This window comes from Schistocerca piceifrons, chromosome 9 (genome assembly GCF_021461385.2).
Source record: "Schistocerca piceifrons isolate TAMUIC-IGC-003096 chromosome 9, iqSchPice1.1, whole genome shotgun sequence".
NCBI classification, from domain to species: Eukaryota; Metazoa; Arthropoda; class Insecta; order Orthoptera; family Acrididae; genus Schistocerca; species Schistocerca piceifrons.
Genome location: NC_060146.1, coordinates 212,225,273 through 212,239,316, shown reverse-complemented (window position 1 = coordinate 212,239,316; position 14,044 = coordinate 212,225,273). Strand labels below are relative to the sequence as shown.

The window sequence follows — 14,044 nt, the reverse complement described above, 5'->3', positions numbered from 1 at the left end:
TGATAAAAGCATACATTGAAGTTTTAATTGGTATTTTTTTATTGAAAAATATTAATATTTTCACTGTGTAATAGGGATTTTCCCGAGGCAGCTCTGAAAGGAGGTAGATCGACGGTTGTCGCCGTAACTCCGGTTGTGTTTATTTGGAACATGAAATTAACACATCACTCTGGTCCTTACAGATGTAATTTTAACTCATCGTAGGGATTTGCAAAAGAAAAAAAAGTGAAACTATTGTTGTTGTTGTTGTCTTCAGTCCTGAGACGGGTTTGATGCACCTCTCCATGCTACTCTATCCTATGCAAGCTTCTTCATCTCCCAGTACTTACTGCAACCTACATCCTTCTGAATCTGCTTAGTGAATTCATCTCTTGGTCTCCCTCTACGATTTTTACCCTCCACGCTGGCCTCCAATACTAAACTGGTGATCCCTTGATGCCTCAGAACATGTCCTACCAACCGGTCCCTCCTTCTTGTCAAGTTGTGCCACAAACTTCTCTTCTCCCCAATCCTATTCAATACTTCCTCATTACTTATGTGATCTACCCATTTAATCTTCAGCAATCTTCTGTAGCACCACATTTCGAAAGCTTCTATCCTCTTCTTGTCCAAACTGTTTATCGTCCATGTTTCACTTCCATACATGGCTACACTCCATACAAATACTTTCAGAAACGACTTCCTGACATTTAAATCTATACTCGATGTTAACAAATTTCTCTTCTCCAGAAACGCTTTCCTTGCCATTGCCAGCCTACATTTTATATCCTCTCTACTTCGACCATCATCAGTTATTTTGCTCCCCAAATAGCAAAACTCCTTTACTACTTTAAGTGTCTCATTTCCTAATTTATAAATATGTCAAAAAATTGCCATTTTTTGTAACCCTCTTTTTTGGCCGAAAAAATACTAAATATCAACATTAAAAAAATCGGCTAGGATGAACTGAAGAGAATTCTGTTTGCTTTAAGGGAGACCAGAAATCATTAAAATCAGATGAAAATTGTAGCGTGGGCAACGGCAGCCATGCCGAAAAAGAGGGTTTGAGACAAACGAGTTTAACACATTGACTGCCATGGTATAGTCCTGCTTTAGTTTGCTCCAAGTAAACTTGTTAAGTGCAAATAAAGTGAAAATATGGCATTTCAGTACCTTTATTGAAATTATTTTGGGTGAATTACATGTGATTCACACGGCCGCAGAGTAAAGGTACCCATTCGGGAGGAAGACGGTTCCGTGATTTCCCTGAATCACTCCAGGCAAATGTTGGGATGGTTCCTTTGAAAGGGCACGGCCGACTTCCTTCCCCATCCTTCCCTAATCCGTTGAGACCGATGACCTCGCTGTCTGGTCTCCTTCCCCAAACAATCCCAACCCCATCCAAACCTGCTTCCAGTAAAGGTACCAGGTGTGTCATTTGCTATGTCACTAATAATTTTAGGTTTGTACTCCTGTCAGTTTTTCATTCCACAGCATTATTTGTGTACAGTTCCATTATTGCTTTCCTGCATTGTTGGTACAGTCTGTATTCAGTGTTCTTTGCTCCGTAACAAAGTGATATTGAGGCAGAAGAAAATGTCAGGAAGAAGTTATGAAGATGAACAAAGGCATGTACAGCAGCTTTTAGATGAAGTTATGGACATAAGTGATGGATATTCTGTGTCTTTATTTGGTGATAGCTCAGGCGAATTTTTACCAGAGGAGACCAGAAGCGAAACCGGAAGTTCTGATGATAAAATCACATCAGTGAAGGTAGGAAGAAGAGGTTCATGTCCACATTCAGTCAAAGAACCAGACTTCACAGCTGTAAAAAAACCAGGCAACAATGCACCTCTAACCGTGTTAGTGCCGTAACTACTGCAGTTGATTCAGGTTCAACTGAAGCAAGCGTAATATCAGAAAGTTCTGAGGATGAAGATGACACGCTTAGATCAAATTCTAATGAGATTGTCTGGGCGCCAGTTACGTATAAAAATATGAAAAACTTTACATTTATTCATTCCAGTTCTGGTGTAAATGCTTCTGTTGCACTAACTCTCAAAGGCAAGAGACCATACGATTTCTTCAAATATTTTGTAACTGACGAAATTTTAGAATATCTGACTCAACAAACTAATTTGTACATGGGAGCACAGCCAGACGTATGTGTACAGTGTGCTACGAAAAAATGAATGAATTTGGACGAGACCAAGCTGTCAAGAAATGCAAACAAACTGCATCGAAATGTAAGACCTGTGACTCATATTTTCGCGTAGAGTGTTTTTTCATAAAGCACAGTGCATACAGGTGTTAGAGAAACAAAGTGGAATGACATCAAAGTTTTCAGTTTCATTGTTGTTGCAATTAGAGTTGAAGAATGTAAATAAAACTGTATGTGATTTGCAATCTACTGTGTAAGTAATATGTCAAACTAAATAATAAATAAATCGCAAAAAGAAGAAAAGTCCAATACGACTGAGCCATGAGAGTTATATATAACTCACGAATTCAAATGTCAATAACTACTCTTGAGCTCTTGACAACCGTAGGTCGCGTACGTGATTCGTTACTGGAGCCATAACCTACTATAACACAGAGTCACAGCAAGCTCCTGTGAGTTACAACTGCACCACGGAGCTTTAAACGGAAAAATGTCTGTGAGTTGTATTTACTACACGTGGCCCGAAGAGAACACTTCCAGTGAGTTATATTTAACTCACGTGGCAGTCAATGTGTTAAAGTTTGGAAAGTATTTATCATATAAAGAAAGGGACAAAGGTTGAAACTTACGGGATAGCATCGATGCCTGTTCCATAATAACTGTCGCCCCGGCTAGTTGGGTGGCCGCTTTCTGCTACTTTGACCTGATAAGCCCCCATTTTCGTCTTGAAAGCCGTCGCTGAGCACAACGCCCCTGGCGTCCCTGTCTTTATAGAGTCGTCGTATTTCGTCGCCGATTTAGATTCGAAGGGCATCTGCCACAGGCATTAATGCAGTACGGCCTACTGGGCAAATATGAAGCCGTGTTGACAATTTCGCTTCAGCTGGATGTTATTTTTGAAACGCATCTCCAAATGAGATTACTCAAACTCTCGTTCATATTTTGACTGAAACCGCCCCAAACAGTGCTCCAGCTAATCAGGTTTTCTCAAATCGGTATAAATAGGGGTGAAGACTCGTGGAAATGGCGTTTTGTGTTATGCGCAACTTGGCTTCAGACGCTCACAGAATGTCACATTTTATAGTTAGCGCAAAACATTTTGGGGAATAATTCTTCAATGTATATACATGCGAATTCGGCAATAAAAAGTTTTTAGAGGTTTTTCGACCGTCACCTCGTCGCTCACTCCTTAAGACCATCCGCCTTGTGTGAGTCGCTTGAACAAGTTCGCGAGCGCCTCTGCGGACACACACACACACACACACACACGCACACACGGTCTCTGTCTCCCTCTCTCACTCGTCTTTTGATCTTTTGATTGGCTATTCAAAGAATGCTAAGTCTAGGTTGTAGCGCGTCTCCACACGGGCCAAGTACTGCAGCGGCTTGTGTGGCTAGCTAGGACGATTATGCGTGGAAGACGAGATCTTAAAGACAATACAAACTATTAATTTCCTGAGGTTCACGATGCGACTGCAACTGAGATTGCACATAACTGCGTTCACGATGCTTAGTTGGAGGAGACAGGAAACATATCAAGTGACTTATGACAAAACTATTCGATCAGTTGGTGCCTCTTTTCTTATTTGTTAGGTCGGTGTTGCCGACCTAACGTGGTAAATTATCCTAACCTAACGATTGCTCGTTTCTGTTTTCTCTCTCTCTCATGTTTCTGTTCAGACATTTTGAAGGCACGTGTGAATGTGAGTGGTCAGGGAGGAGGTTGCTGAAATTTGGATCTGGATTTAATATCTGCCAAGGAAATCATAATGTCTTAGCATAACCATGTCTCCGACGTAAACAAAACGCATACACAGGAACGAACACTTAAACACACACACATCAGACGCGAAATTTAACCGACAGGAAGAAGATGCTGCGATATGCAAATGATTAGCTTTTCAGAGCATTCACACAAGGTAGGCGCCGGTGGTGACACCTACAACGTGCTCCCATGAGGAAAGTTTCCAACAGATTTCTCATACACAAACAGCAGTTGACCGGCGCTGCATGGTGAAACGTTGTTGTGATGCCTCGTGTAAGGAGGAGAAATGCGTACCATCACGTATCCGACTTTGATAAAGCTCGGATTGTAGCCTATCGAGATTGCGGTTAATCGTATCGCGACATTGCTGCTCGCGTTGGTCGAGATCCAATGACTGTTAGCAGAATATGGAATCGGTGGGTTCAGGAGGGTAATATGGAACGCCGTGCTGGATCCCAACGGCCTCGTATCACTAGCAGTCGAGATGAAAGGCATCTTATCCGCATGCCTGTAACGGATCGTGCAGCCACGTCTTGGTCCATTAGTCAACAGATGGGGACGTCTGCAAGACAACAATCATCTGCACGAACAGTTCGACGACGTTTGCAGCAGCATGGACTATTAGCTCGGACACCATGGCTGCGGTTACCCTTGACGCTGCATCACAGACAAGAGCGCCTGCGATGGTCTACTCCTCGACGGACCTGGGTGCACGAATGGCAAAACGTCATTTTTTCGGATGAATCCAGGTTCTGTGTACAGTATCATGATAGTCGCATCTGTGTTTGACGACATTGCGGTGAACGCACATTGGAAGCGTGTATTCGTCATCGTGATACTGACGTATCACCCGGCGTGATGGTATGGGGTGCCATTGGTTACACGCCTCGGTCGCCTCTTGTTCGCATTGACGGCACTTTGAACAGTGGACGTTACATTTCAGAAGTGTTACGACCCGTGGCTCTATCCTACATTGGATCCCTGCGAAACCCTACATTTCAGCAGGATAATGCACGACCTCATGTTGCAGGTCCTGTACGGGCCTTTCTGGGAACAGAAAATGTTCGACTGCTGCCCTGGCCAGCACATTCTCCAGATCTCTCGCCAATTGAAAACGCCTGATCAATGGTGGCCGAGCAACTGGCTCGTCACAATACGCCAGTCACCACTGTTGATGAACTGTGGTATCGTGTCGAAGCTGCATGGGCAGGCTGTACCTGTACACGCTATCCAAGGTCTGTTTGACTCAATGCCCAGCCGTATCAAGGCCGTTATTACGGCCAGAGGTGGTTGTTGTGGGTACTGATTTCTCAGGATCTATGCACCCAAGTTGCGGGAACATGTAATCACATGTCAGTTCTAGTATAATATATTTGTGCAATGAATACCCGTTTATCATCTGCATTTCTTCTTGGTGTAGCAATTTTAATGGACAGTAGGGTACATTTACATGATTAGCATTTCAGGCTGACAGGTTAGTGTAAGCGCGAGATAAGCCATTGCGAATGTGAAATGCTGCTACATTAATAACTGGTATAATCGTCAGAGTGTCGACTGAAAGCATGCAAACGTACATGCTTTGCGTTGTACAGGTGCCGAATGTCAGTTTGGGGGTTGGAGTTTCATGACTGTTGTACTTGGTCGGTGAGCACGGGGACAGGTCATGCTACTTGTGGATGACGCTGGGGTTGTCAACCGATAATGTCCCACATGTGTTCGATTACAGAGAGATTTGGTGATCGTGCAGACCTAGGCGATTCGTCGACACTCTGTTACTTTGTGTTACAATAAAGGTATGTGGGAGAGCGTTATCCTGTTGGAGAACATCCCCTGTTCATGAGTGGCAGCACAACAGGTCGAATAACCAGAGTGATGTACAAATTTGCAGTCAGGGTGCGTGGGATAACCGTGAGTGCACTGCTGCAGTCATACGAAATCCAACCGCAGACTATGGTTCCTCGTGGACCTCCAGTGCGTCTAGCCTGCAGAGAGGTTGGTCGAAGGGCTACAACTTAACGCCCCACTAACCAAAACACTGCCATCATTGGCACCAGGGCAGCTCCAACTTTCATCAGGTAACACACCAGATCTTCAATGAACTCTCGCTTGACACAATTTCTTCTTCTTCTTCTTCTTCTTGGATGGCTCTACAGTCCTTGAAGAACCTTGGCCTCCTGTATAACCTGTCTCCATTCTTCTCTGTCCATCACCTTCTTTCTTCACTTTCTTATTCCCATCGCCTTTAGATCTCCTTCCATATCGTTCAGCCACCTTTTCCTGGGTCTACCTCTTCTCCTTCTCCTGTCAGGTTTTCCCATTTAAACTTTGACACTCCGAGTTTCTGGCATTCTCTGTACATGTCTTGCCCATCTTATTCTTCCCTGCTTCATTTTAACTACAATATCCATCTGTCCAAAGAAGTGTTTGTGGTTCTACATTTGTCCTTACTGCCCAGCCATCTTCCTTTCCAAAAATCCTTCTCAGTATCTTTCTTTCCCATCTCAGTAACCAGTTCTCCTCTTTTAACGTCAGTACCGAGCCTTCTGATCCATATATTACTATAGGTCTTAATATGGTCGTAACGTAGGGCAGGGGGGGGGGGGGGCTCTATAGGCGTAGGGAAGGCAACCCTCCTAGGGGAATGTTGTGTACATAGTTCCGCGTAGTCAGCGCGTACACAAGTTTCCCACTAGAGCGCGCCCCGCTAAGCACAACAGCGCAGGCGCAGCGCTCGTCCGTCTCCGCACTACGAGATGGCGCTGCCTTAGAGACGGATCAAATTCTGCTTCCGCCGATCCGCGTATTAATATGTAACGCAGCCAATGAGATTGCTGCTAACGTAGAATGTTTTCTCCTCGCGGATCACACTCGCGCAGTGATACCTGAACGCACGAGGTAATATAACGAGTGTACAGACCTCCGATTAGTCAGTCTGCATTTTTTTGCACCAGTCTGTGCCAGTCTGCATTAGTCTGTACCAGCCTATAGTCAAGTTTCAGTCTGCGCCTAATAAGATTATCATATTCCTGTACATAGCCATGAAGATAAATGTATAGACACTTTTGTCAAGTATCAGAGATATGTGAGAATAAGATTAACGTACCAAAACCAAAGGAACTTCACATTGTCAATTGTAAATAGCATCCAGAAGCAAGTTAAGTAATTTTTATAGTTATTATTTTAATAAATGTGTGTGAAAATTAATCAAGTTCTGTTTAAAGTTGGTCACCGTCAATCTGCTACTCTAAGCATGCAAGTGGCATTTCTATCGTCTGACCTAACGGCAGAAGAGAAACACGCCACGATAAGACCACGAGGCATATTGCTGACACTTGCCTACTTCGTTAGAGCGACAAGTCGAATAAACTGATGGTGTGTGTACCGAAGGTCTTACAGTACGCACACCACAGGGAGTAAACCCTAAAAAAATCCAGGTCCTCCAAGTCGGGGGTCGGGCGTGAGGCTAACAGCCCCACCCCATAAAAAAGTGCTGTTGCGGATACTATACACATGCCTCGCGTGACGTCACTCAAGTCACAATTGGCGGTGTTTAGGATCAGTGGAATGCACGGGACAGTATCTTGCTCGAAGCTATCCTCGAAGTAACCGATTTGTAAAAGTTACCTGTGTGCCACTGTGGTGCTGACTGGTAAGAAAAGTTACTGCTGCAGAGGCAGTATGATGCGCCGGAGCCACATGCCGAGCACGGTGTTGTTTCCTGACGATAGCACCAAGCGGGTGGTCTTCTTGCGACTGTACATTTTGGTGACCACAGTTGGCAGCAATCATGTTCAGTACAGAAGGAATATCCAGCTTCTCGCAGCCCCGTCGCAAGACCTCATTCGAAGTCTTTGGGGTGTTGACAGTGGCGTCGTTGTCGCCTTATAGGCATTCTCGACTAACGTCAACTCACCGTGTCAAATCTCAAAGGTACCTAACTCTCAAGACCGTCACAGTGTGTGTTTATAGCACTCTTGTGCGACTGGTGCGAAATTTGACGAGACATCACCGTTCAGACGCAGAAACACTCCTACCAACTTTCGTTCATGTTCCAGTCAGTGTAGCTCAGGAATAGCTCCTGTCGGACAGAATCCACTTTTCGGTATTACCTGTCCTTCTCCTTGGTAGACGCATATAAAACAGTAACAAAAACACTCCTGCTCACATCTTCTTGTATGGGTAAGACGTTGGCAGCGACGATGAACAGGTTGTGAAGACTCTGGCCGCTACACGGCGTATTCGTAAATGGTTGGAGTGGCGAAAACATTGGTGGGCAGACGTGACGTGGCAGGCCTGGACCCGTGTCCCCGCGCTGTTGCGCAGAGCGCGCCCCAGTTCAGCGCCCGGCCATTCAGCCAGCGATCGCATAACCTCTTTTATTCCGCTCGCGAAATGGGCGGCCGCGAATGGTCAGCGGCGCCCCTCCACAGCGGCCTCTGGTAACAGTCGATCGATGCTGCCATGGCAACAGCATCCCGGCTATGGCAGCCCGTCGCCATCGGTTGCGCCCCGCGATGCTCTCCATAAAGTGTCAGATCGATAACGCGCCGGCGGTGCTGCAATTTTGACAGGCCTCTCGGCACTACGCTGGTCTCTGGAGTCTGGAACTTTCCTTTGTTCCTCCTCTGTTCTCCGAATAAGACAACATTGAGTTCGCGCGAGCACGAGAGAGGGAGGCAGAAAATCTCCTGTACATAAATATGAAGAAATCGAAGAAATAATGCTTTTTTTTTTTACTATCAAAAACAGTCTTGAACACAATTTATTTATTACGGTGACCGGTTTCGACCACTACTGTGGTCATCTTCAGACCAATGAGTAAGAACCTCCTTCTGGTGGTAAATCACTGCCACCAGAAGTAGGTTCTTACTCATTGGTCTGAAGATGACCACAGTAGTGGTCGAAACCGGTCACGGTAATAAATAAATTGTGTTCAAGACTGTTTTTGATAGTAAATATTTGTAACACATTGATCACTGTTCACTCCCACAATGTATTAAAAAAAAAACTGTCCTAAGGACTGACTCAGGATATAGAAAAGTCAAAACCACCTTCGAAGAAATTAAAAGCAAGGGTGGTAACATTAACAGTGCAAAGGGAACTCCACAATTAAATGCAGAGGAGAGAGCACGTAGCTGGAAGGAGTACATTGAAAGTCTCTCTGCGGGGGAAGATTTTTTCTGATGTGATAGAACAAGAGGCACGAGTAGATTTAGAAGAGATAGGGGATCCAGTATAAGAATCAGAGCTTAAGAAAGCTTTGGAGTACTGAAAGATGGAATAAGACGGAAGGGCCGAACAGAGTGACCGAGCGGTTCTAGGCGCTACAGTCTGGAACTGCGCGACCGCTACGGTCGCAGGTTCGAATCCTGCCTCGGGCGTGGATGTGTGATGTCCTTAGGTTAGTTAGGTTTAAGCAGTTCTAAGTTCTAGGGGACTGATGACCTCAGAAGTTAAGTCCCATACTGCTCAGAGCCATTTGAACCATTTAAGACGGAAGGAATAAACAAAATTCCATTTGAATTTCTAAAATAATTGGAAGATATGGCAACAAACAGAGTATTCTCGTTGGTGTGTAGAATGTATGAGTTTGGCGACATACCATCTGACTTTTGGAGAAATATCATCCACACAGTTCCGAAGATTGCAAGAGCCGACAAGTGCAAGAATCGTCGCACAATAGGCTTAACAGCTAGTCCATCCAAGCTGTTGACAAGAATAATATACAGAAGAATGGAAAAGAAAACTGAGGATGTGTCAGATGAGGATCAGTTTGGCCTTAGGAGAGGTAAAGACACCAGAGTGGCAATTCTGACGTTGCGGTAGATAATGGATGAAAGACTAAAGAAACATCAAGACACGTCCATACGTTTTGTAGATCAGGACGAAGCGTTCGTCTAAGTAAAATCTGCATGTTGTTCGACATTGGGAGCAAAATAGGGGTAAGCTGAAGGGAGACACGGGTAATATACAACACATACAAGTGCCAAGAGGAAATAACAGGAGTATAAGACCAAGAACAAAGTGCTCCGATTAAGAAGGGTGTAAGACATATACATCGAAGAAGAAGTGATGGAGGTAAAGGAAACATTCAGGAGTGGGATTGAAATTCTAGGTGAAAGGATATCAGCGATAAGATTCGCTGAAGACATTTCTATCCTCAGTGAAGGTGGACAAGAATTACACAATCTGCTGAATAGAATGAACAGTATAATGATTACAGAATATGTAATGAGGTTAAACAGAAGAAAGACGAAAGTAATGAGAAGCACCAGAAATGAGAACAATGAGAAACTTAAGATCAGGATTGGTGATCACGAAGTAGATTAAGTTAAGGAATTCTGCCACCTAAACAGCAAAATAACCCATGACAGGCGGAGGAAGGCGGATGTAAAAACCAAACTAGAACTGGCAAGAAGGGGCATTCCTGGACAAGAGAAGTCTACTAGTATCAAACATAGGCCTTGATTTGAGGAAGAAATTTCTGAGAATGTACGGTTGGAGCGCAGAATTGTATGGCAATGAAATATGGACTGTGGGAAAACCGGAACAGAAGAGAATAGAAACGTTTGAGATGTGATGCTACAGACGAATGTTGGAAATTAGGTGGACTGATAAGGTAAGGAATGAGGAAATCGAGACCATGCGCAGAATCGGGGAGCAAAGTAACATGAGGAAAACACTGACAAAGAGAAGGGACAGCATGACACGAGACCTCTTAAGACATCAGAGAATAACTTCCAAGGTTCTAGAGGGAGCTGTAGAGGATAAAATGTGTGGAGGAGGACAGAGACTGGAATATATCGAGAAAATGAGTCAGCGTATGGGTTGCTGATGCTACCATCAGATGGAGATGTTGGCACAGGAGAAGATTTCGTTGTGGGCAGCAACAAACCAGCAAGGAGAGTGCCGACTCAAAAAAAAAAAAAAAAAAAAAAAAAAAAAAAAAAAAAAAAAAAAAAAAAAAAAGAGAGAGAGAGAGATAGAGAGAGACAGAGAGAGAAGGGTATCGAATTGGTTTCCGGATGTAGATGAAGATGAAATGGGAGATATGATACTGCGCGAAGAGTTTGACAAAGCGCTGAGAGACCAGAGCCGAAACAAGGCCCCGGGAGTAGACAACATTCCATTAGAACTACTGACGGCCTTGGGAGAGCCAGTCCCGACAGAACTCTACCATCTGGTGAGCAAGATGTATGAGACAGGCGAAATACCCTCAGACTTCAAGAAGAATACAATAATTCCAATTCCAAAGAAAGCAGGTGTTGACAGATGTGAAAATTACCGAATAATAAGTCACGGCTGCAAAATACTAATACGAATTCTTTACAGACGAATGGAAAAACTGATAGAAGCCGACCTCGGGGAAGACCAGTTTGGATTCCGTAGAAATGTTGGAACACGTGAGGCAATACTGACCCTACGACTTACCTTAGAAGAAAGATTAAGGAAAGACAAACCTACGTTTCTAGCATTTGTAGACTCAGACAAAGCTTTTGACAATATTGACTGGAATACTCTCTTTCAAATTCTAAAGGTGGCAGGGGTAAAATACAGGCAGCGAAAGGCTATTTACAATTTGTACAGAAAGCAGATGGCAGTTATAAGAGTCGAGGGGTATGAAAGGGAAGCAGTGGTTGGGAAGGGAGTGAGACAGGGCTGTAGCCTATCCCCGATGTTATTCAATCTGTTTATTGAGCAAGGAATAAAGGAAACAAAAGAAAAGTTACGAGTAGGTATTAAAATCCGTGGAGAAGAAATAAAAAACTTTGAGGTTTGCCGATGACATTGTAATTCTGTCAGAGACAGCAAAGGACTTGGAAGAGCAGCTGAACGGAATGGACAGTGTCTTGAAAGTAGGGTATAAGATGTACATCAACAAAAGCAAAACGAGAATCATGGAATGTAGTCGAATTAAGTCGGGTGATGCTGAGGGAATTACATTAGGAAATGAGACACTTAAAGTAGTAAAGGAGTTTTGCTATTTGGGGAGCAAAATAACTGATGATGGTCGAAGTAGAGAGGATATAAAATGTAGACTGGCAATGGCAAGGAAAGCGTTTCTGAAGAGGAAAAATTTTTTAACATCGAGTATAGATTTAAATGTCAGGAAGTCGTTTCTGAAAGTATTTGTATGGAGTGTTGCCATGTATGGAAGTGTAACATGGACGATAAATTGTTTGGACAGGAAGAGAATAGAAGTTTTCAAAATGTGGTGCTACAAAAGAATGCTGAAGATTACATGGGTAGATCACATAACTAACGAGGCGGTATTGAATAGAATTGGGGAGAAGAGGAGTTTGTGGCACAACTTGACTAGAGGATGGATCGGTTGGTAGGACATGTTCCTAGGCATCAAGGGATCACCAATTCAGTATTGGAGGGCAGCGTGGAAGATAAAAATCGTAGGGGGAGACCAAGAGATGAATACACTAAGCAGATTCAGAAGGATGTAGGCTGAAATAGGTACTGGGAGATGAAGAAGCTTGCACAGGACAGAGTAGCATGGAGAGCTGCATGAAACCAGTCTCAGGACTGAAGACCACAACAACAACAACCGCTATTTCCCCGTTCTGTGTCTAATTCACGATGTAATCATACAAACTGTCATCGGATGTCCGCACGATCCCTTTCTGCACGGACAACCACACCAACGATGACGTCAGGGCACCTATGAAACGCAGTGGTGTTTGCCGGGTAGTCCCACATCCACAGTCGCTGTGTACACAGCCAGTCGTGCAGTATGGCACAGAGAAGACGCCTGCCAGACTCTACAGTGGCCATAGGAAGAATGGAAGTAGGACAGTCGCAAACTCATGTGGGCCCCATGGCTTAACGTGAATCGTTCTGTAGTTTCTCGGATGTGGCTACAGTTTGTAGGGGCCGTAGCTGTATCATGAAGACCAGGACAGGGCCAACCACGTGTGACATCAGAAAGAGAAAACTGTTATTTGGTTGTAAGGGCACGACTACTGCACGGCAACTGGCATCTGACTTTGTAGCGTACACTGGACGTGTTGTATCGTGTTGTATGGAAGAATTATGGGCAAATTTTAAACACATTGTAAATCACGCATTGGAGAAGTATGCGCCGAAGAAGTGGGTTACGGACGGAAAAGACCCACCGTGGTTTAACAGCGCATTTCGGAGAATGCTCAGGAAGCAAAGGCAGTTGCACTCGCGGTACAAGAAAGGTCGGGAGAACGAGGACAGGTTAAAGTTAGTAGAGATTCGTGCTGCTGTAAAAAGAGCGATGCGCGAAGCATACAACCACTACCACCGTCATACCTTAGCAAAATATCTTGCTGAAAACCCAAGGAAATTCCGGTCGTACGTAAAATCGGTAAGCGGGTCGAAGGCTTCCATCCAGTCACTCACTGATGAGTCTGGCCTGGCAACGGAAGACAGCAAAACGAAAGCTGAAATTTTAAATTTAGCATTTGAGAAATCTTTCACGCACGAGGATCGTACAAACATACCCCCGTTTGAGTCTCGTACAGATTCCCGTATGGAGGACGTAGTGATAGGCGTCCGTGGGGTTGTGAAGCAGCTGAATGGGTTGAAAATAAATAAATCGCCAGGTCCTGATGGGATTCCAATTCGGTTTTACAGAGAGTACTCTATTGCATTGGCTCCTTACTTAGCTTGCATTTATCGCGAATCTCTTGCCCAAAGCGAAGTCCCGAGCGACTGGACAAAAGCGCAGGTGACGCCTGTATATAAGAAGGGTAGAAGGACGGATCCTCAAAATTACAGACCAATATCGTTAACATCGGTTTGTTGCAGGATTCTCGAACATATTCTCACTTCGAATATAATGAATTTCCTTGAGACAGAGAAGTTGCTGTCCATGCATCAGCACGGCTTTACAAAGCATCGCTCCTGCGAAACGCAACTCGCCCTTTTTTCACATAATATCTTGCGAACCATGGATGAAGGGTATCAGACGGATGCCATATTCCTTGACTTCCGCCCGGGTTCCCGGGTTCGATTCCCGGCGGGGTCAGGGATTTTCTCTGCCTCGTGATGACTGGGTGTTGTGTGCTGTCCTTCGGTTAGTTAGGTTTAAGTAGTTCTAAGTTCTAGGGGACTGATGACCATAGCTGTTAAGTCCCATAGTGCTCAGAGCCATTTTGAAC

The 14,044-nt window shown here is 44.4% G+C and overlaps 1 protein-coding gene across 1 annotated transcript in view; it reads right to left on the bottom strand.

The window, feature by feature from the left end:
* Positions 1–8,273, bottom strand: part of LOC124716873 — a 44,399-nt gene extending 36,126 nt beyond the window's left edge. The window contains exon 1 of the mRNA XM_047243425.1: positions 8,071–8,273. Coding sequence (XP_047099381.1) covers positions 8,071–8,273 — 203 coding nt within the window. The remainder of the gene's footprint in view (positions 1–8,070) is intronic.
* Between the last annotated feature and the right edge of the window lie 5,771 nt (positions 8,274–14,044).